Source organism: Mytilus californianus, unplaced genomic scaffold (genome assembly GCF_021869535.1).
Source record: "Mytilus californianus isolate M0D057914Y unplaced genomic scaffold, xbMytCali1.0.p SCAF_8, whole genome shotgun sequence".
NCBI lineage: Eukaryota > Metazoa > Mollusca > Bivalvia > Mytilida > Mytilidae > Mytilus > Mytilus californianus.
Window position 1 is genome coordinate 77,447,263 of NW_026262734.1, and position 21,318 is coordinate 77,468,580.

The 21,318-nt window shown below is 31.6% G+C and overlaps 1 protein-coding gene across 12 annotated transcripts in view; it reads right to left on the bottom strand.

Moving 5' to 3' along the window:
* Positions 1 to 21,318, bottom strand: part of LOC127712619 (tyrosine-protein kinase-like otk) — a 66,862-nt gene that overhangs the window by 31,043 nt on the left and 14,501 nt on the right. For 8 of the 12 annotated variants that reach the window (XM_052219167.1, XM_052219170.1, XM_052219165.1 and 5 more), the window contains exons 2-3: positions 10,836 to 10,930; positions 4,139 to 4,209 (exon numbers count right to left, since the gene is read on the bottom strand). Coding sequence is in view for 4 of the 12 variants with exons in the window: in XM_052219174.1 (XP_052075134.1) it covers positions 4,139 to 4,209; positions 10,836 to 10,855 (91 nt within the window). In the remaining 8 variants the exon portion in view is untranslated. Of the gene's footprint in view, positions 1 to 4,138; positions 4,210 to 10,835; positions 10,931 to 18,107; positions 18,161 to 21,318 lie in introns of all 12 variants that reach the window. The other 4 variants (XM_052219166.1, XM_052219172.1, XM_052219168.1 and 1 more) reach the window with 2 other exon arrangements.

The following is a 21,318-nucleotide window of genomic DNA, read 5'->3' on the forward strand; positions in this document are numbered from 1 at the left end:
CTCCGCAGGGCGCAGCTTGATACGACCGCAGAGGTCGAACCCTGAACAGTTGGGGCAAGTATGGACACAACATTCAAGCTTGATACAGCTCTGAATTTGGATTGTGATTAAATATTTGACACAGCATAGGTTTCTGACACAGAATGAATGTGGTCTAAGAACTTAAAAATTTTAAATTGGACATTCACCTATTATGGTCCAATATCCAAAATCTAAATACATGGTTAGATTCAGCATATCAAAGAACCCCAAGAATTCAATTTTTGATGAAATCAAACAAAGTTTAATTTTGGACCCTTTTGACCTCAATGTGAACAAAGTTGATAACGGGGCCCAAAAATCAAAAATCTAAATACATGGTTAGATTCAGCATATCAAAGAACCCCATATATTCAATTTTTGTTGAACATGTTGAAATCAAACAAAGTTTAATTTTGGACCCCGATTTGGACCAACTTGAAAACTAGGCCCATAATCAAAAATCAAAATACATGTTTAGATTCAGCATATCAAAGAACCCTAAGAATTCAATTTTTGTTAAAATCAAACTAAGTTTAATTTTGGACCCTTTGGACCTTAATGTAGACCAATTTGAAAACGGAACCAAAAATTAAGAATCTAAATACACGGTTACATTCAGCATATCAAAGAACCCCAATAATTCAATTTTTGATGAAATCAAACAAAGTTTAATTTTGGACCCTTTGGACCTCAATGTGGACCAATTTAAAAACGGGGCCAAAAAACCCCATTGAAATTGGTCAATAAATAAGCAATTTATACGAAGTATCTTTTTTTGCACAATACTGTGCAATTGAATATTTCTTGCTATTGCGCAATACTGTACAATTGACAATTTCTTGCTATTGCGCAATATTGTGCTATTGGATATTTCTTGCTATTGCGCAATACTGTACAATTGAAGATTTCTTGCTATTGCGCAATACTGTGCAATTGAAGATTTCTTGCTATTGTGCAATACTGTGCAGTTGAAAATTTCTTGCTATTGCACAATACTTATTATATAATAATTTACACATCCTGTTTGGTGTGTATCTCCTACCATATCATTATTATTTGCTTTTAAATATAAATCAGAAATAACCAACTTAAAATGGAAAATTTAAAAAGAAAAAAAAAAAAAAAAAGAAAAAAAAAAAAGGAAAAAAATAAAATCCCCACCCAAATTTTTTAAACCCCCTTATGATTCATCACCCCCAAACTCAATCCCAGCCTTCCCTTTGTGGTATGGTACCTTGCAGTACAATTTCAGAGAGATCCGTACGCTTGAACACAAGTTATTGTCTGAAAACTAGAAAAATGTGTTTTTTGGCCCCTTTTTGGCCCCAAATTCCTAAACTTTTAGGACAATTACCCCCAAACTCAAACCCAGCTTTCCCTTTGTGATATGGAACCTTGTAGTACAATTTCAGAAAGATCCATACACTTACACACAAGTTATTGTCCTGAAACTAGAAAAATGCTTGTTTTTTGCCCCTTTTAGGCCCCTAATTCCTAAAATTTTGAGGCAATTACCCCCAAAATCAATCCAATCATTCCCTATGTGATATGGAACCTTGTGATACAATGTCAGAGAGATCCATACACTAACACACAAGTAATTGTCTGGAAACTAGAAAAATGCTTATTTCTGGCCCCTTTTTCCTAAACGTTTTGGGCAATTACCCCCAAACTCAATTCCAGCTTTCCCTTTGTGATATGGAACCTTGTAGTACAATTTCAGAAAGATCCATACACTTACACACAACTTATTGTCATGAAACTAGAAAAATGCTTGTTTTTTGCCCCTTTTTTGGCCCCTAATTCCTAATATTTTGAGGAAATTACCCCCAAAATCAATCCCACCATTCCCTGTGTGATATGGAACGTTGTGGTACAATATCAGAGAGATCCATACACTAACACACAAGTTATGTCTGGAAGTTACAAAAATGCTTATTTTTGGCCCCTTTTTGGCCCCTAATTCCTTAACTATTGGTACCAAAACCCCAAAATCAATCACAACCTTCCTTTTGTGGTATTGAACCTTATGGTAAAATCTCATAGAGATCCATTCACTTAAACTAAAGTTAGAGTGCGAAAACCAATGTGTCTTCGGACGACGCCGGACGACGCCAGACGACGACGACAACGACGACGACGACGACGCCAACGTCATACCAATATACGACCGCAAAAATTTTTGCGGTCGTATAAAAAGGAGCATCGCCGTCCGAAAAAGGAAAATTATCTATCGGCAACTAAAAATCGTCAATTTTGTAGTAGATTTTCGTATAGAGTTTCCCGTATAAAATTTAAATATGTATAAGCTAATTTTGTTGAATATATTTTTAATCTTATTTGTTAATCATATTTTTTTTCTTATTTTGTTAATAGAATTGAGAATGAAAACGGGGAATGTGTCGACCCGACAACCCAACCAAAGAGCAAAAACAGCACAAGGCCACCAATGGATCTTCAACACAGGGAGAAAATCTCGAACCCGGAGTCGGGCTTCATCTGACCCCTAAACAATAATGCATTGACGCCACACTTAACTCCGAATCAAAAATATTAAAAAAATACACAACAAAGGCAAGGGGTTCCTGACTTGGAACTATACAAAAGTATACTTTTTAATTTATTTTATTAAGTATATTTGTAATCTTGTTTGTTAAGAAAATTTGTAATCTTATTATTACTATTTTATATTAATCAGACCCTTTTTGTTCACATACTATTGAAATGTTTGCTCATTAAGCGGGGTTTTTTTGACTGCTTGAGCTGAACCAATTTGCTCAAATCAGTCATAGAATAGACAAATTTGAAATCAGGCTTGTCATAAAATTCGTATTGAATAACGGATTAAGATACAGGTAAGTATTAATGAACACACATGAACTGGGGAAATTGTTATAAGTACACCCGACATAACTTAATTGGATATTTGACTATTAACCTGCCCTCAGAACATTATCAAATTTAACATTATCAACCGCAATCGAAATTTTGTCATAAATCACTGGCAATTTTAAATTTTTTGTTCGCTTTATTTGTAATCCCGAGTATAAAATTTCAACAGCAAAAAAAAAACAGTCTGGAGTGTATCGCGTGTTATGAAATGTATATAATTCACGTTTTTGAATGAGTACCTGTAAACATGGTAAATATTAAATTATCTTCTGAAATAAGCTGGTGAACGGTTAGACGTTTTAAACATGGACATTTTACTTTTAAAATTCAAACTGTGTTTTCAAGGATAAACTGAATAACCTTACAAATACTAAAACTATAGGTTTTTTAATCTGCTGTTTGTACCACTTAAAGTTTATCACATATTTTTATAAAATGCGCAGTTTCACGCAAAATTGAAATCACAGATGAAAATAAAAATGAACATTTACTATCTTCTTACATCTAATTATTATAAATATGATTTAAAAGCTATGAAAGGCCCCGCAAAGACAAAACGTAAAATAATTCAAACAAAAAGCCAACGGTCTGATTTATGCACAAAACAACACACGATCATGAAATATCATAAACAGCGACCAACGAAAACAACTGCATGGGATAATGCTTGTGGTTAATGATGTTCGTTCACACATTAATATTTAATTCAGTGTATACTTATAATTATATTAAGATATAAATTTTGCTGTAATATATACAGACAAAATGAAAAATTAATCGTATTATCGAATAAACAGCCAAATATTGCATAAAAAAGTCTTAACCAGTCCCCGGGTTCGTTAAAAGGAAAACCTCTGTATAGAGATCATAAATTTTGAAATACAACTAAACTGAAACAATTTCTCTCTTATAAATAATGAATTTCAGAAGAATTTCAAATTGTGTTTATCATATTCCATGCCAATTAAAGGAGACAGCCGGCGCTTTCATAAATCGGGGAATCATTGAAGTTGATGATACTAGTAATTCGAATCACGCTTCGTAAAATGAGCAAATTGTAGGTTTTAACCAGAGGAAAATTCTTACAACTGGCTTCACTAAAAATGGTATTTCATATTCAGCGTTTAACGCCATAACTGTTATTTAATTAACAATGTCATAATATTTTTGTCGAAAACAAATTAGATTTCAGGCGGAGATCTGAGATTCTTCATATATAACGTACCTTCAATCGTCAGGTCTCCTTCAACTGGAAACCATATTTGGTTCTCATTTTCAGGTTTACAATCTTTTAATCTGAATTTAACAAAATTGTACATATCAATGTCAATCTTAATTTGATTACGAGACGATATTATGAAAAAGAGATAGTATTTACAAACGATGTAAAGAGTAATATGAATATGGTAATAAAATCTCCAAATTGTTTCGGCAAACTTTAATAACCATTTGGCAAGCAATTTTGTTTATCGATGGTAACGATAGTTGTGTCACGAAATGTCATTTTCAATTCAAACTTGAAAAAAAATATATCCAAAAATTGTCAGTCGACACCTTTTATGAATCCTTGTCCTTTGGTGATGACTGTTATTCGTTTAAAGCCAAACTAAAGTAGATTTATATAAATTTTAAACAGTAAAAAGGCTAGGAGAACAAAATATCCAAATACATTTAGTTCTATGTAGCCTTGATTGTCATTTGATTTTTTTAAAAGAGTTGTTCCTCATGAATAATAATGGCTTCCCTTTAATCTACATTTTGGGCAATGGCTATTGAAGAAAGAGAAAAACAATACAATTAACTTTTTTTAGAGTTTTACCTATGAATTACATTTTGTGTTTCGAGCTATAATAAAAAAAAACTGTAAACTGCAATCCACAATACAGCAATACAAAATCAACAAACTAAGAGAAATAATAATCATAGTATATATTATAGTGTTGCAAAGTGTCTATTGTTGAAGAACTACATAGGTTTGGAAGTGCAACACACCAACGCCAAGGTTAAAAAAGAAAAAGACAAACAGACAAATAACAGTACACAAAACACAACATAGAAAACCAACGACGGAGCAACACAAACCCCACCAAAAGCTGGGTGTGATCTCAGGTGCTCTGGAAGGGTAGGTAGATCCTGTTCCACATTCAGCACCCGTCGTGTAGCTCATATTAATAATACAAACACGGTATTAAGTCTAATTCGGTAGGTCAAATTCGGCGAAAAGGGGACGGGATTGTAGTTACGACAATTGGAACATGTCCGCAGTCATCTGTGAAACGGATGTTTCATAACGGTCAACTAACTCGTGATGGCGAAAGATAACAAAGGAATAGTCAAACTAATAAGTCTAAAATAAACTGAAAATGCAATGGCAAAAACGAAAACGACGAAACGACGAACAGTACAAGTGTGTTTGATGGGGTGTTAATAGGCCTTCTGTGTCTTTGCTTGATTCACTTCAAACAAATGCTATGTGTACCCCTTAGAAATGTTTACCCTTACCCATTTTACATGGTTTATCGTATCTACAAGAAATTTGTTGCAGTGTTAGATTAAAATATGCAGATGTAAAGGTAGGTGGGATGTTCCTGTTTAATGAGTTTAATAGAGTCATGCTCGTTTCAAATTTGAAGTTTTGACCCTATTAAGCAGACGTCATCACAGCAGCTCCCCACATGTTTTATGCTTTCTACATGAAATGTGTTTATGTATATTGTAAGATCCTAATATACATCTGTGTCATTTAAAATCATTCACATGGTTTCTCATATCACCATGGAAGTAAGAACATTGTTAGATGTGTATGTTTGTCGTATAAGTAAGTTCAATGAAGTCTATTGAATTTAAGAAAAGTTATGGCCCTGTCAAGCTATTGCCTTGTCAAGGCGATATCTCACAGATGGTATTAAATATATAAATAAAACTAGTGTATTGTTAGGTACTGATGTGTAAATATGCATGTCTGTTTAATGTAGGATGTACATGCATTTAATACATCAAATTATACATGAGAAACAAGTCCTTTTTATTTTTAATCTTCATTGAAATCATTCCTTTGCAAATTTTTTCAACCCGGTTTTCGGTCTTTATTTTTTGTTGTTGTGTGTTGTATATCTTTTCATCGTTTTCGTTTTTTTGCCATTGTATTTAAGTTTATTTTTGACTTATTAGTTTGAATATCCCTTTGGTATCTTTCGCCTCAGATTTTCTTTGTCATCCGTATTTCAGTTACTAGCATACGCAAACGTCAATCAAGGATATGGGTGTGTAAGTTTATCTTCGCGAATAGTTCAAGTAAGCACTGGCTATATCAGTTGGGTTTTTTTTCATTTCAAAACTGCTACTAAGGTACAAGTTTTATTGCTCGCATTATAAGCATACCACATACAGTAATTAACGATATTTAAAATTTGCTTCGAGTGCAATTTGTGAAGATTTTACAAAATATTTTGGTATTCATCTTTTTTTTTTTTGGTTTACAATTCTGATTTTTATGGTTGTGCGAAAGATAGGTGTTTCGAGGGTTACTTTTAAATTCCTTCAAATTAATTCTACTTGCAAATCAAAAAAAAATTACGAATATGTTGGTCGTTGAACGTTTTAAAAATGTCATTGAAATGATAGGAGCATTAACTACTGACAAACAATGTAGTGATTTAACAACTTACTTGAGGTGATTGACGTATACATGTTAGGTTTGTACAGATAACATCATCTGTACAGTATAACATAGGATTTTTTTCAGTATTATATTTATGTTCATTCTTTTCTTTGGCTTAAACGATGACAATATCCATTATCACCAAGAATTACTTAATTTGATAGTCTGTAACTGTTGCAACCGAAGGATATCAGCAATGGAATAATTAATGATACATCAGTATAGCACCTAGCAACCCCATACTGAGTACCTCAGTTTTGTTCTTTTTACCACTACTATATTTCTTAGTAACTTTTAAATTATTAAGTAACTTTCACGTTATTAATTTCAAATATACCACAATTTACTTTGCCATTATCTGCTTGTGTTGATATGGTCAAAACTTGTTTTCATTTTCGCTACAGATTTAAAAAAAAATAAATCCGTACTTTGTTTTGGCTTTAATATTATTTTCTTTTAGAGTGCACAAGTTTACGGGGCATTAGCTGTCAAATTCATGTTCAACGATTTGACTCAAATACTCATATTTGATTTATAACATACTAAAATGTATATCAAAATTACAATCAGTCTGAAATAAACAATTAACAATGCATGGAGTCGATCATATATATCAGCATTTCGTGTGTATTTTAGTCTAGACGTCATCTAAGTAACCATCAAAATTACCTCCAAAAACTGGCGACGGTCACATAACCAGATATAAGCATAAGCACAAATATAACACGTGCAATTGGATTCTTTTTTTTTTTAGGTCTGTTTGATTTCATGGTATAGGTTAAAAAAATAAGTTAATCATCGTTTTCACCTTAAAAGAATGGTTTTTTGTGGATCGAATCAGTCAACAAAATGGTTCACCATTGTTTCACTTTCAACGTTGACATTCTTTTCCTTTAAATGGCTGAACACGCCTAATACTTGCGTAACCAATCTCTAGATACAGGGTTAAATTGAAGGTCGCATGAATGCTGATTCAACGAGGTAGAATTATTCACTTGCAAGTAAATAATTCAACATCGATGTTTCTTACCTTAATTTGACAAAGTTGAACCAAACTAGCTGTAAAAAGCGAATTGTTACTTCACAATTTCACTTTTATTAATTACTTAACAAACAAAATCATATTTTAATTATTTTTTGTTTAATATCTCGTATCTAATGCCCCTTTAAATTAGCATATACAATTACTTATATTGTAGATTTGTGGTGCGTTGCTTTATTGGTTGAGCATTCCTCGTGAAAAAATATATTTACTCAATAAATAGTAATGAAAATAGTCAATAATAGATCCAGCCTAATTACCAATAATTAATTAAGACAGTCCACCCCCTCTCATAAGTTCTCGTTTCTATATTGATCAGCTCATATATACTTTACCATATTAGAACAGCTATACTGACAGAGTAATTGAAAGGTATCGCTATAATTTACTTTTAGTCGAATGAAATTTAACAGACGTATATTTTCAGTAATATAAGTTAAAAAGTGATACAAAATTTCTAACCGACATTATACCAGTAATTTCTTGTATGCCGAAAATACAATGTACAAATGACTAGTAAAACCATTCAAACAGGAAAACAAATGGTCTAATCTATATAAAAACGAGAAACGAGAAACACTTATGAACCACATCAACAAACGACAGGTCCAAACAAATGCAGCTGGTTTAAACGTTTTAAAAGGCTCCAACCTTCACCCTACCTGAAACAATAGTGTAACATCATAACATAGAAAGACACGCTATAAAATATCAATTGAAATGGCTTAACTCAATCAAACGACATATAACCAAAAACAAGTGAACATACACTGAAATTTGATCCATGACACAATGTACATACAAAATCTGTAAAACAAGGGAGTTAGTTGTAAAACAATATAAGAAAAACAACTATAACCTTAGACAAAATGCCGCCAAATAAAATCACGTACACGGGTCAATAAAAATAATTGTGTTGTTTGGTATACATTGAGTACGGAAATATTTTTTACAAATTAAATAATTTTGTTGTGCATAGTACGAGAACAGAAGTGAAAATTTATCGTCATACTAAACACTAATCAAAGGTGGTAAATATTAAAAATAGTGAGACGAAATATAGCACTAAATTAGTAAACATTAAATAACAAAAATACATTACAAATTGTATCAACAGGTCAAGTTAACACGAAAGTACGATTTCAGAGTACTCGCAGTAACTGAAAGCTAGTTAAAAGCCAAAAACAATTATCAATAAAAAATTATGAATCAGAGACTAAAATCAACTAAAACACATCCCAGGGATTTAGTGTTTTAATGTCACGGACAGTTAAAGAAGACATGACTAATGCAATGCCATAATAAAAGTATCGACAGGCATTAGGAACATGACAACTCTGTGTAATTATACAATCTGAACGACCAAACTGATACCCCATTTTGGCAATGGCTTACTGCCTGACGAAACAAGACAGGTGATGGCCAATTTTCTAATTCTTAGTCATATCTCAATCGAAATAAAGTATGAACAGGATAAATGATTTGGTTTGATAATGTTTGGCAAGAAAATGTTGATAAATAGATGGGTCAATAGAGATAATGTATAGTAGTTCACGTACCAGATTTATAATGCCATAACTATAAAAGTACAGGAGTATACACCTAAAGCATGATAAAAACTTGAAAAAGCCTCAATCTAGCACACAGTCTGTAAATATCCTGAATATGTTTTAACAGAATATATGTTACATGCATTATATTGTGTACATGCATTTATTCATGAAACAAATATAATGGAGGGTGATTTCAAAAAAAGAGATATACATTATTTCACAGATGACTAATAAAGTTAATCGCGTTATCAACATCTCTTGCAGTATATTACACATATTTTGATGGTAGTTTTATTTGAAGCTAATATTCAGCATTGATTTTTATTCTTTACATTTACCTGGAAGTTTATTATCCTTAGATTACTTCTTGAGATGCAAATTATCAGAGTAATCCCTTGTTAAAAAGAAAAAAAAGCCATTGTTCTGAACAAACTTTTGTTGTGAGGGAGCAATAACTATGTTTATGCCCAATGTGCATTCAATTGTGTCATATTTAAACATTGTACATATATCTAAACTAAGTAATCGCATAAAAATACTGTTTACTATTTCTTAAGCATAATCATGATACCTAATTTCTTTAAGGATTGTGTTTGTTTTTTCCTTTAAAATGTTATCGATGTTATCATGGCAGCTATTTAACCAACATATGCAATTACAATTTCTCTCAGAGCTCTCCAAATCAATAGAAAGATGTTCTTAATGTACGCACCATTCATTTTCGTGAGACAACCCACCATTTTTATAACTTTAGTGAAAACAGACATTTTTTTTCAAATGAATACAGGAATATTTTTTAAACTCCGTATTGAATCCCCCGCCCTTAATTTTTAAATGGATCAGGTGATATTTCTTAATAATCTGCTGAAACAAATGCATTTTTTTCTTTTAAAAATGTGAATTTAAACAATTTAATATATACATTTATCCCTACAACACACAATCCCCTCAAAAAAAAATACAAAAAAAAATACAAAAAAACAATATGAATTTGTCTATGTCTTATTGACAAAAAAGTTAATAGAGACATTTCCAATTTAATTCTATGTAATGTGCATGTAAATTACGTGCACATGTGGTTTAATGATGTGAACAATTCTCATGTACAGGTAATTAAAATCTATGTACAGATGAGAACAAATCTAATGTGAAGCCAGCGTGCATTATATGTTGACCTCGAGCATCAATGAGATGAGCATAAGGATTACTTGTCGAAATTGGCACCAAACAAAATGAGCACATAATTCAGTAAAATTATATATTACTTGTCAAGATAGGCATCTAGAAATTAGCATATAGTGCTATCAAAATATCATTCACAAAAACACTACATTTTTTGAACTTTTCCAGTTGTTTATTATTTATTATGTTAGAGAATTTTCTGTTGAAATGAATTTTTAAAGCCTCTTTAAAGATTACATGTTGAACAGTATAGAAAACATTCTTCGTGCAATCTTCTGTAAATGAAAAGATAAATGAATATTGAAATAAAAGATGTGTTTTGAGTTTCTATGAGATAACTATCCACCAGAGTTGTTGTTTGTAGAATTAATAATGTATTTCTTATGAACGTGACGGGGAGAGCCAAACCAGGAATGCAATGAAAATATATTCATATCCAATCATGTTCTACCATATGTGTGCATTGTAGTTTATAATATGTTACCTTGTGTAATCCAAAGGCATCAGTTTGCTTTGGCTCCAAAAAATCTGGTGTGTTTATGTATGCTTAAATATATGTTTCTATTACATCTTTAAAGCCTGAAATAGAAATGAAATCCTTTCAAGAATTTTTCAAAGTCAAAATTATTATTTTAACACACAAACCGTCTGAAAACGTCATTGTTTTACCATCAAACTGATTAGGATTAGACAAGACATCTATCGCTTTGTAAGTTATTAATACGATCTCTTATCATTGAGCAATACCAAATAAAAATATGAGTTTCTGAACCAGTGAAAATTTGCTTGTGGCTTATGAAGGTAATCTGCAAAAACTATGTTACAACGATATTTTTTTTCTAAGCATTGTGACTGAGACTGTTCTTATTCTAACCTCAATTTGTCCTTTATTATAAGCGCTTTATTCGTTACCAGATAGTTAGACCGTGTTTTCGATTTGAACTGCTTTATAAGATATTTATTTGATTGCTTATAATTTATAAACTCTAATCGTAGGCTAAGGACATTTATGTTTTTTAACAGATATCGTTTGTATATGAACTAGAGTTGCCATTAACCTATCATATACCTGTTCATTTTGTATCCCAACAAAATTTATTTACAGCAATACAAACAAATTATTTTGATTTTAAAAATAAGTATGTAAAAGAACGTCCAATTTATCTACTAAATTCAAATTCAAATATTTGAGTTACTACATGTATATATGTACTTTCGAAGTGAATATATTTTCACGGTAGGTATATTTTCGCGAGAAAAAAACACGAAATACAAATTCTGTGTACATGCATATACAAATCATTGAATAAATATCACTGGAATATATATCTTTTCATGCATGTGTACCTTGTTAATCTTAAATACACTAAATGGAACTGTGAAACTATTAAAACAACACCAGTGATTCATACACAAAAACGATAAACTTATAAGGTAGTTTAATTGTATACAGCCATCTTTGATTTTATAATAGCAATACACCATCGGTCCAGTTCTTTACTTAAATCTGCGAGACAGAATGGTAATTTATGTAATATATCGCATTATTTAGATGGATTTGGCTATGTTTTTGGTACTTTTTGATTGTAAAGCTCTTCAACTGTTTTGATTCTTATACATTCTCGGCTTTCAAATATTCGGTTTTGAGCGTTCCTGATGAAGGTAATTCCAGAAGAGCGCTTCGGACACATGCAATTAGTAACGTGTTGTTTTCATCATTTTAAACAGTTTTTACAAATACCAAATATTTGTTCTTGATAATTGGATTCAAATTTTCTACACAGCCATCAGGTGGACTCTTATAGTGAAAAATTTAAAGGAATGTTCATGAACTTATAGGCAGAAAAAGAGTTCTGTGACAAATTTTTTTTTTCATTTTCTAAAATCATATTATAAAATTTATCTTCTCAGATTTTATTTCATGCTATACAATGTTTTACAAAAACGGTGTTTTTTTCATAAATAATCTATTCAAAATTGGGTAACTTGTACGACTTGTATCTTGAAAGATAGCACGGTGATCCATATTCTTTTTATCATATTTTTGAATAAAGCATGGTAAAATCTACATTGTTGCAAAAACTAGAAAGATTCTATCTGAGGAAATATTTAGTGATGATCCAATCTAAGTATATTGTGTAACTAACAAGTTGAACTTCATCGGATTATAACTTTCTATCAAACAGATGACTGTTTTTGGTGATTGAATAAACTTTATTTATTTTGACAAAGCTTCAAATAATATTGTCTTTTGTACGAAAATCGTACTACTACGAGTTTCTTGTAAAAGAATTAGGAATAAATGATCACTCAGGTAATCCCATATACAAAAACATATCATTTGTCAAGGATGAGATTTTGGCGAATCATAAGTCCTTCATGGCTTCAATGAACATAACATTGAACAGCAAATCAGAGGACTTACCTTGTTTGTATTGGATACCCATGCTTCAAAAAATTCCGTACAAACAACGGTACATTGCCGGTTCATCTGCATGTTCGACGAATTTTGTCCGCAGTGAAAGAGGGTCTTCAGAAATACTTTGAAACTGTTTACTCGCGTAGTGGTATAAACCATATGTGGATTCTAAAAAACTATCAGAACTTTAGATTTTTCAACCCTATATACCACCGTTCCCATGTGAAATAGAAAATCGTCTAAAAGAAATAATGCACAATGCTTTTCAACATAAAAATGGTAGCATACATACGCTATAAATTTATTACTTTTGGATACCATACGGCATATTTTGTTAATAGTGAACAAAGAGGTAAAACAAGTCACACATAAGAACAAATTATCAGTATGTTGGGGTTTCTTATTGACATCATATTTGTTGAATTCGGAGGTAGACGTTTTCGACAAATTGTCGGCATTCCTATGGGAACGAACTGTGCGCCTCTCCTTGTCGACCTCTTCTTATTTAAAAAAAAACCTTCGTTAATCTACACATGTTTGAACTGAAGTAAGTATTCAATCTAAAAAAAGTTTGGTAAAAAATCTATTGCTGGGGTAGGAAATCCTTAGTATTTCGAAACATTTTAAGTTTCATGAACAGTTGATTTATTATTATGTCCATGTCGATGAAAATTCATTTCAACACAGAGGTGCTAACAACTGGGCTGGTGATATTTTCGGGAAGAAACCTCCACCAGCATTGGCATCGACCAAGTGGTTGTAAATAAACTCCATAGATACGGTGTCTCCCTTATACCGATTTTGATAGCGATTTGACTTCGCTAAGAAGTCAGCTGCCGGCGAGTTTTAGCGATTTTCAAAATTCTTTGGCGACTTAAATCGTCATTTCGCCGGCAAGATTATGGCCTTGGTATTACCAATACATGTGACAGGATGAAATTGTGTATGTCAGAAGCATGTTTTGTCTATTACAAACCTGCTCGTGCATTTTTCATTGTTATTCAACGCAAAATTATTATCTAAGAGACCTGGGACGATCTCATTTCACAAAGGATTTCTATTGTCTACTTATTGTACCTCGAACTTATTTACCCGGTGAAGGTCTTTAAGTTGAGGTTCAATTTACTAAAAGTTAATCGGGCATGACTAATTAGATACGCCCTCTTAAAATCAGGGGGTCCGAAATAGGATCGGGAAAACACCCAGCAAAATACCATAATTTACAATTTTAGATTTTTTTTTATTCAACGTGATTTTGGTTGCTTTAATATCTGCGGTCAATAATCAAACGGTATTTTAGTGGAAATACTAACCCATCTCGAACCGGGAAATGTTGGCTGCAATAGGAATTTACTTACAAAAAAGTTCATATATCTCATTTACTTATAGTGGCCGTTATCGATTGTAAATTCATGACGTTTTGTTTTTGACATTCGTCTACCGTGGAAGAAAAAAAAAGGGAAGGAGGGCTAATAGCTTAACTTACGACTTCGACCATGGTTCAACTGTTTTCTATTACGGCATACGTTTTACCTTAATCGAACGCTCTGCCTTATTGTAAAAAGTGCTACTCTAAAATTGTAATCATTTGCTTCAGGTTGATCCACTCGTCGTGAATATGACATATTTGCCACTGGACATTAATGGAGCAATTAATTTATCACCTTCATTTAGTGATGTATAATCATTTGTCTTCAGTTGGTAATTGTCTCTACCAGTTTTCCTAATGTTATATATTTCAATTTTATTTACATTTGCATTTTTAAGCGTAAATCTTAATAGCATTTCTTCCATCATTTTTCTCTTTGCATTTAATCTTTTTTTTTTAACATTAAAAAACGTTGTCGTAGTACACATCAGAGGTTACATTGTATCCTTTCCAGCAAAACTAATAGGAGAGGGGATAAGAACATAAAAACAATCTTCATTGAGTGGCAATAACTCTTATATTGAAGCGTACAATGACGACTGTATCGTCTAGGTGACAACATTTGCTGTTTAAATTTATTAATATCTCAGACTGGTTTAATAGTTTACATAAAAGCAACAATGGATAAAAAAAATGTTGACATTAATTTATATAAGTATTCAACTTATTTTGAGTGTTTCATTTTTTTTTTATTTAGTTATTGTCTTGCTAATCGGTTTTGTTAATTAAATTTTGTTCATCTACAACTGTCCTGACAAAAGTGGCAAAAAATGTGTTAAAATTATCCATGCGACTTATTTGAAAAGATTTAGCCGATCTTTTTGTTGTTTACACATTTCAATCATTTAACTCGTGCGTAGATCGTATTTCCCTCTAATGTTTTAACGTATAGATAGCGTGCAGTTATCGGAAATACATTCCTATTTCGATCAGACAAAGCTGCGCATTTATATATCCGATAAGCCAAACGAACGCACCCAAAGTAAGGTTTTACTGTGGGACGGGAGAGGTCCAGACATGTCAATATCTCTATACCCAAGTGAATCATTTTGTTTTAAATAAAAGGATATAAAGGTATACATTAATGCGACAGCAACCCAAAGACAAAGACAAATGAAAACATTAAGATTCAACATTCGGTTTTTATAGAAAGATGCGTATACAGAATAAAAAGCTCAAAACCGCCCCATGACTAAATAATAGTTATACGGAGTTAATTCAATAATATTTACCGTCAACTATTATATATCCCAAAAGGCACATTTTATTTAATATTATTTACCGTCAAAGGTATCCCAACAATCACAAGAAGTGTTTGGTTGAAAAATTTCACCTTCCCTATTTTAATTTTGATCGGTGAAAATGTAAGAAGTTGTACTATAAACCAGTAGAAGAAAAACACTTCACAGTATAATATAACGGTAAATGAATGATGATAATGGATGACGACCAGCGGCAAATAAAATGAATATTCAGGACGATAACATGTAAATATGATACGAGTATTAACCCCGCTTTTTACTAGACTGACACGCTTTTAACGTGTAATTTTACAAGATATTAGTTCGCAGTAAGAAAAGACACCCGACCCGGACACATTTCCGACTCTGAGCCGACCAGTCTGTGCTCTTACTCTATGATGCCAGGTGTTTAGCGTTGAAATAGCAAATACCAATTTTAACGTCTTTGTTTGGCCCGGTCGGGATTCGAACAAACGACCTCCCGCTCTCGAGGCGAACACCCTCACACGAGACTAACCAGGAGAGCGGTAGTACAGGATATCATACCAAAAAAAAAATCAAGTACAATAAACAAAACAGTTACACACTCATAAACACATCTTCTTATATCTAATCACAGAATTCTCACAGTTACTAAAGCGAGCTAAAAGTATCTAACCTAAATCGGATGCGTTAAATGATATCAGTCAGGATTCTACTCAGTCAAAATTATCTCCCCATTACGCCACCTAATTTTTATAATCGTAAAAATGGAAACCATTGTAGTGATGACGCGCTGTCAATTTAGCTCTTGAAAACCGATAAATATATCCACACAGCATAATTACGATCCTTATATGCAAGTTGTTTTTAAAAGATAAATGTATCTACTAGCTATTAAGCATCATTTAATGCACTTTAATGCATCTGATCAACTTAAAACTTTAATCTGATCGGTTGTCAGGTGGAATTTTCGAAAGTTCAAAAATATTAAAAAAAAAATTCTAATTAAATATTTCATGGAAGGGCAGACTAAAAATTTTCAGAGGTTGAAGACTAATTATCCTAGATAACACACACAAAAAATGAAGTTTTTTTGAAGATATGCATTTTTAAGATCCAACTTAAAAGTCTGTCGTCAAGTACTTTTAGTAAAAAATTGTTATTCGAACACACCTATCCTGCTGTTATGACTCACTAGAAAGGTATTTCACTTGACCCATATATTTTTTTTTAGTACTGTAAATTTTTAATGTTATTATATCAAACTTAGAGCCTCAAAATATATAATTAATAGAATCTGTAGCGAGGTGATGTGTGAAATATTTTTTCTTTTATTCGTTTTCAAGTCATAATAGTCATCTCAAACACGCCTAAACAAAAAAAGGTGTACTCGACTTTCTCTTTTTGATGAAATTATTGCCCATTTTCGGGATTTTTTCCAAAAAAACTGTCGCCGCGGGCAGAGATGAAAATTACTGCTTTAAAAGGGTCAATCTGTTATCTTTCTTTGGAATTTTTTCGGCGGAATTCATGCTTATGCACAAAAAAGATCCAACTGTATTTGCACCTACCACAATCGACTGTTTTGTGAAAATTTTTCTTTTATTTAAAAGTTTACAAATATCTCGAAAGTCCATACTATAATTCATGTAAAAACACGTATGTAAGATGCAAAAAAAACTAAATTATGCACCTTTATTAAACTTTTAAAGCCCATAGAAACAGATGTAAACAATTAAAATTTTGCTTTTTTACCTTCTCTAACAAAGAGTTCCATTTCTTTTGTTTAATTTCAACTGGGTTTCCGCCTGATATTTCAAACTACACGTAAACATCGATGATCGATTTCATGGATCAACGCTCTCGGCAAATTAAAAACTCTTGCACCAATTATTTAAGTGGTCCGAATGTGGCCAGCTGTTGCAAGTCTAAATTTTTGTCCTTATTCAATGTACCCTCATTTTCCAGTGGCATTTTAAAGTTTCACGTCCAACCTCACTGTTGACCTCCTATTGCACGACCTACCCATTGTATTTAGATATATTTGTTATAGTGATGAACATGCATGAAATATTTGCCACTGGACGTAAAGCAAACAAAAATCAATCAACTTCATAAATTGTTCCATGTACTTAGCACACAAAGACAAGATCTTACAAAATGCTATGATGTACAATTTCCATTTAAATTTTTATGGTTTTTTTTTTTTGGGGGGGGGGGGTTTCTTCAATTTATTACATTACTGACTGCTTATAAAAAAGTTTTAAATACTTTTTTACTATGCTTCTTATCTAATGTTTTAATACGATTTATAACATATGATTTTTTGTCAGGCAAGGATCAAACTAAGAAATGTAAAAGTTTTTTCAGGTGTTTTTGCTTCATTTAGACAAGAAAAGGGAATAACGGACGACTAAATTAAAAGAGTTTGTTTTCATATAATACATTGAACCTGCGAAAATATCTCAACTCAACACGTTTTGATCTGACCAGTGAAACCTAGTTGATGCTATATATGTTACAATTAGGTTTTTTAATACGATTTTATTCATTGAAGTTTGCATGCATAGTTTTTATTTTTAAAAAAATAATTAATTGGACTGAACAGACAACACTAATTATTTTGCATTCGCATGTAACGTAGTGTTAGAAAATTACAGAATTAAAAAAAAAATGAACATTTACCGGATGAATATTGTGAAGGGCCTTATACATGTAGGTCTGTTCGATTAGAAGTTCTGAAACAAGCAGTTTAAAAAAGTTAATTGTCGGAAGAATTAACTTACTGTTTTCTAAGATCTGGTCTTTACGAATCTATTTCATGATTACTGACAGATTAAAAACATCAAATATATATAACAAGACGTTGTTGTGCAGAATATTCATTGGTCAGTTATAAATGAGGTCTGTATAGGGTTTTGATTGCCTCATTTATTAAATAAGAAATCGTTATTTCGAAAAGTTGGATTCAAAAATATGAATTTACCCCCTAAGTTTGTAAAACTATCATTTGGTGTTATTTTAATGCTAACAAATTTATAATAAATAAATAATTAAATGATGTACTGCCATTTAATCGGTCCGTTTCCATTGCAATTTGGTAACTGTTAATCGTACATATCAGTCTGAGTACTGTTTAACTATCAATTAAGTTGAACATCTTTAGACTCGTCCAATTCAGGGGAATAAGGTTTCTGCAAGTGCTTTTTGTGTACTTTTTTTACGTTTTTGACGGTTTGTAAGTCAGTAAAAGTTCAATGATTAAGTTAATATTGACATTAAAAGACCTCCTCACAAAAAGGGCTGTTCAAATCCCCTCGCCCTTTGGGCTCGGGGATCTGAACATCCCTTTTTGTTCGGAGGTCTTTTAATATCAATATTAACTTATCATTGAACTTTTACTATAACTAAAAGACGCTAAAAAAAAGTGAAAAAGCTAAATGAAGTACGAAGTTGTAAAGCATTGAGGACCTCAAAGTCTGAAAGGTTTTGTCAAAAACAGTCTCGGTTATCTATTCCTGGGGTAGACAATCCTTAGTATATCAAAAATATTTAAAAAGTTTTATAAGCAGTTGACTGTTAGCAATTCAGTTCCACGTTTACAATCAGACAGATTGGTATTCTTGGAAACAAATGACTTTTGTTCTTTTTGTATAATTTGTAGTTAAATGTTTTGAAATATCAGGAATACAAACGTTTGTGCATAATATAGAACTCATGGAAATGGTAATATCCCAATTAGACTTATGGAAATTTAGAACTTGACATGTCATAAAAAAATTAGCACAAGACTAAATTCTGCCATTTAAATGTCATTTTAGATTTTTAAGCTACAATGTATGCATCCGTTATGATTTATGAATTCAGAAAGTTGTTGCAATGCAAATTATATATGGAGCATTTTTTACTTCTAGAGATGCAATTCATTAAATTTGAAAAAATCATTTGTATCAAAGTAGAATATACTTTAAACATCCAGAAAAATGGAAATTATACACATTTCTTGTCATTTTTGAAGACCTGTGCAAATGATTTTGTTAAAAAATTTAGTTAATTGCTATGAACTTTCATTTTTTAATGCTACACAATTCTTTATAGATCTCGATATATTGAGTGTAAGCATTAAATTAACGTGACTGGGTAACGCTTTGAAATCTCAGGTTCTCGAAATCGTTCACACTATAATGATTTTGACAGCAAACACGACTGAGGTAAAATATCATATTTAAATCGAAATGATCACATCAAAACATTTTGTTTGACAAAATTCTGGAGACGGAATTGGGAGAAACCACAAGTGAATTTGTTGAACTTTAGCCAGTCTTCAATAACATTTAGAGCTATCTATACCCGAAATTTAAAATGATTTCAAAAAATTTTTTTAAAGAGTTTTATAGATTTACATATTTAAAAAACTTCCTTAGGAAAAGGAATTCAGCCACAATGACGTCATAGGTCAGTATATAATTACAACATGTCGTAGAGGTGTCTGATCCTTGAAAAATTGTGACAATTTTTAACAAAAAATTCGTCAATTGTTTGTAAAGTATTCGTACAATAAATCATTCAAAAAAGTATATATATGCCTTGTATGTGTGAAATTAATTAATTTGACATTTTCTTTTTTTCAAACTTTTGATATGTGTATTTCGCAATGAGTGATATTGATTTCGTTGGGTGATGATACATTTAAATTTATAATCTAGTCATAAAGTCATGTGGAATGAGGAATGTATTAGACCAAACCCTTTAAAAACACACCTAAAACACTTTAAATTTTTATCAACAATATGCTATAGCATTATTTTGTAAAAAAGTATTTAAATCAAACAATGACCATAGTTAAGTACAAACTATAATGTTATAATCCTTTACAATGTATCGAAAAGGCATTCGTTATCAACATGGGTGTTTTGTTTCAAGTCTTATAGTAACTTTGAAATACCATTATTGGAATTTTGTTGTATATCAATATCACCTAATGTATACATATTAATAAACCTATGTTTTAATAATGATATTACAAAATTCTTTTTTAAATCCCCATAATCTACAATAGTAATACTTCGTGCTGATTTAGTAAGCACAATATACTTTTTCTCGTTTATTCCGTATCATGTACGCTGGGGACTAAAACTTAGGAAGCAAAGTCAAAGATTGTTTATGAGAATCAAAACTAAATGTTTCTTAAATACCGCAGCTTTAACCGTTCAGCGTCAACATTGCCTGATTTACAACCGTAATTTAGTACAATTACAGTAAATAAACGACAAATTCTGTTAAATTGTATCATTCAATCGTACAATTACCCAGGCATAGTCTACTTTGTGGAGGATTTTTCTAGGGCTCAGGGACTAAGAGTTACTTAGCAGCGATATCCTCTAAGTGTTAGCGATAAAGGAATGAAACAGTTTATACAAGATATCGTTGTCACTTCTTTTATTAATTATTTTTACACTATATAACAACAGGGAAAAGTGGAAAAGATAAAAACAATCAAACATTCAAAAACTACTTATTAACAAAATCACCATGACCCAAAATCAACAACCAAATGACAGTCTTCGAACTACTACATACTAAGCTTGAAAGGTCTCTGCTTATTTTGTATAACAAAATGTGAAACTTAAAAAAGAGAAGACCAGTGGCTAGAATTAAGGTTAACGTATCTAATGAATAAATAAACAATGTTGGCAGACAGTAATCAACCATAACCACTCGACTACAGGCTTCTTAATTTGAGCAGGCACATGCATAATTTAGTGGGGTTAAACATGTGTATGAGCGTAAATTCTCCTAAAACATAGGAAAGTGGTGTAACAGCACAACATTAGAACAAACTGAAACAAATAGTTAAAACAGTACCAGACCGTTACTACGCATAAATAACAACTTA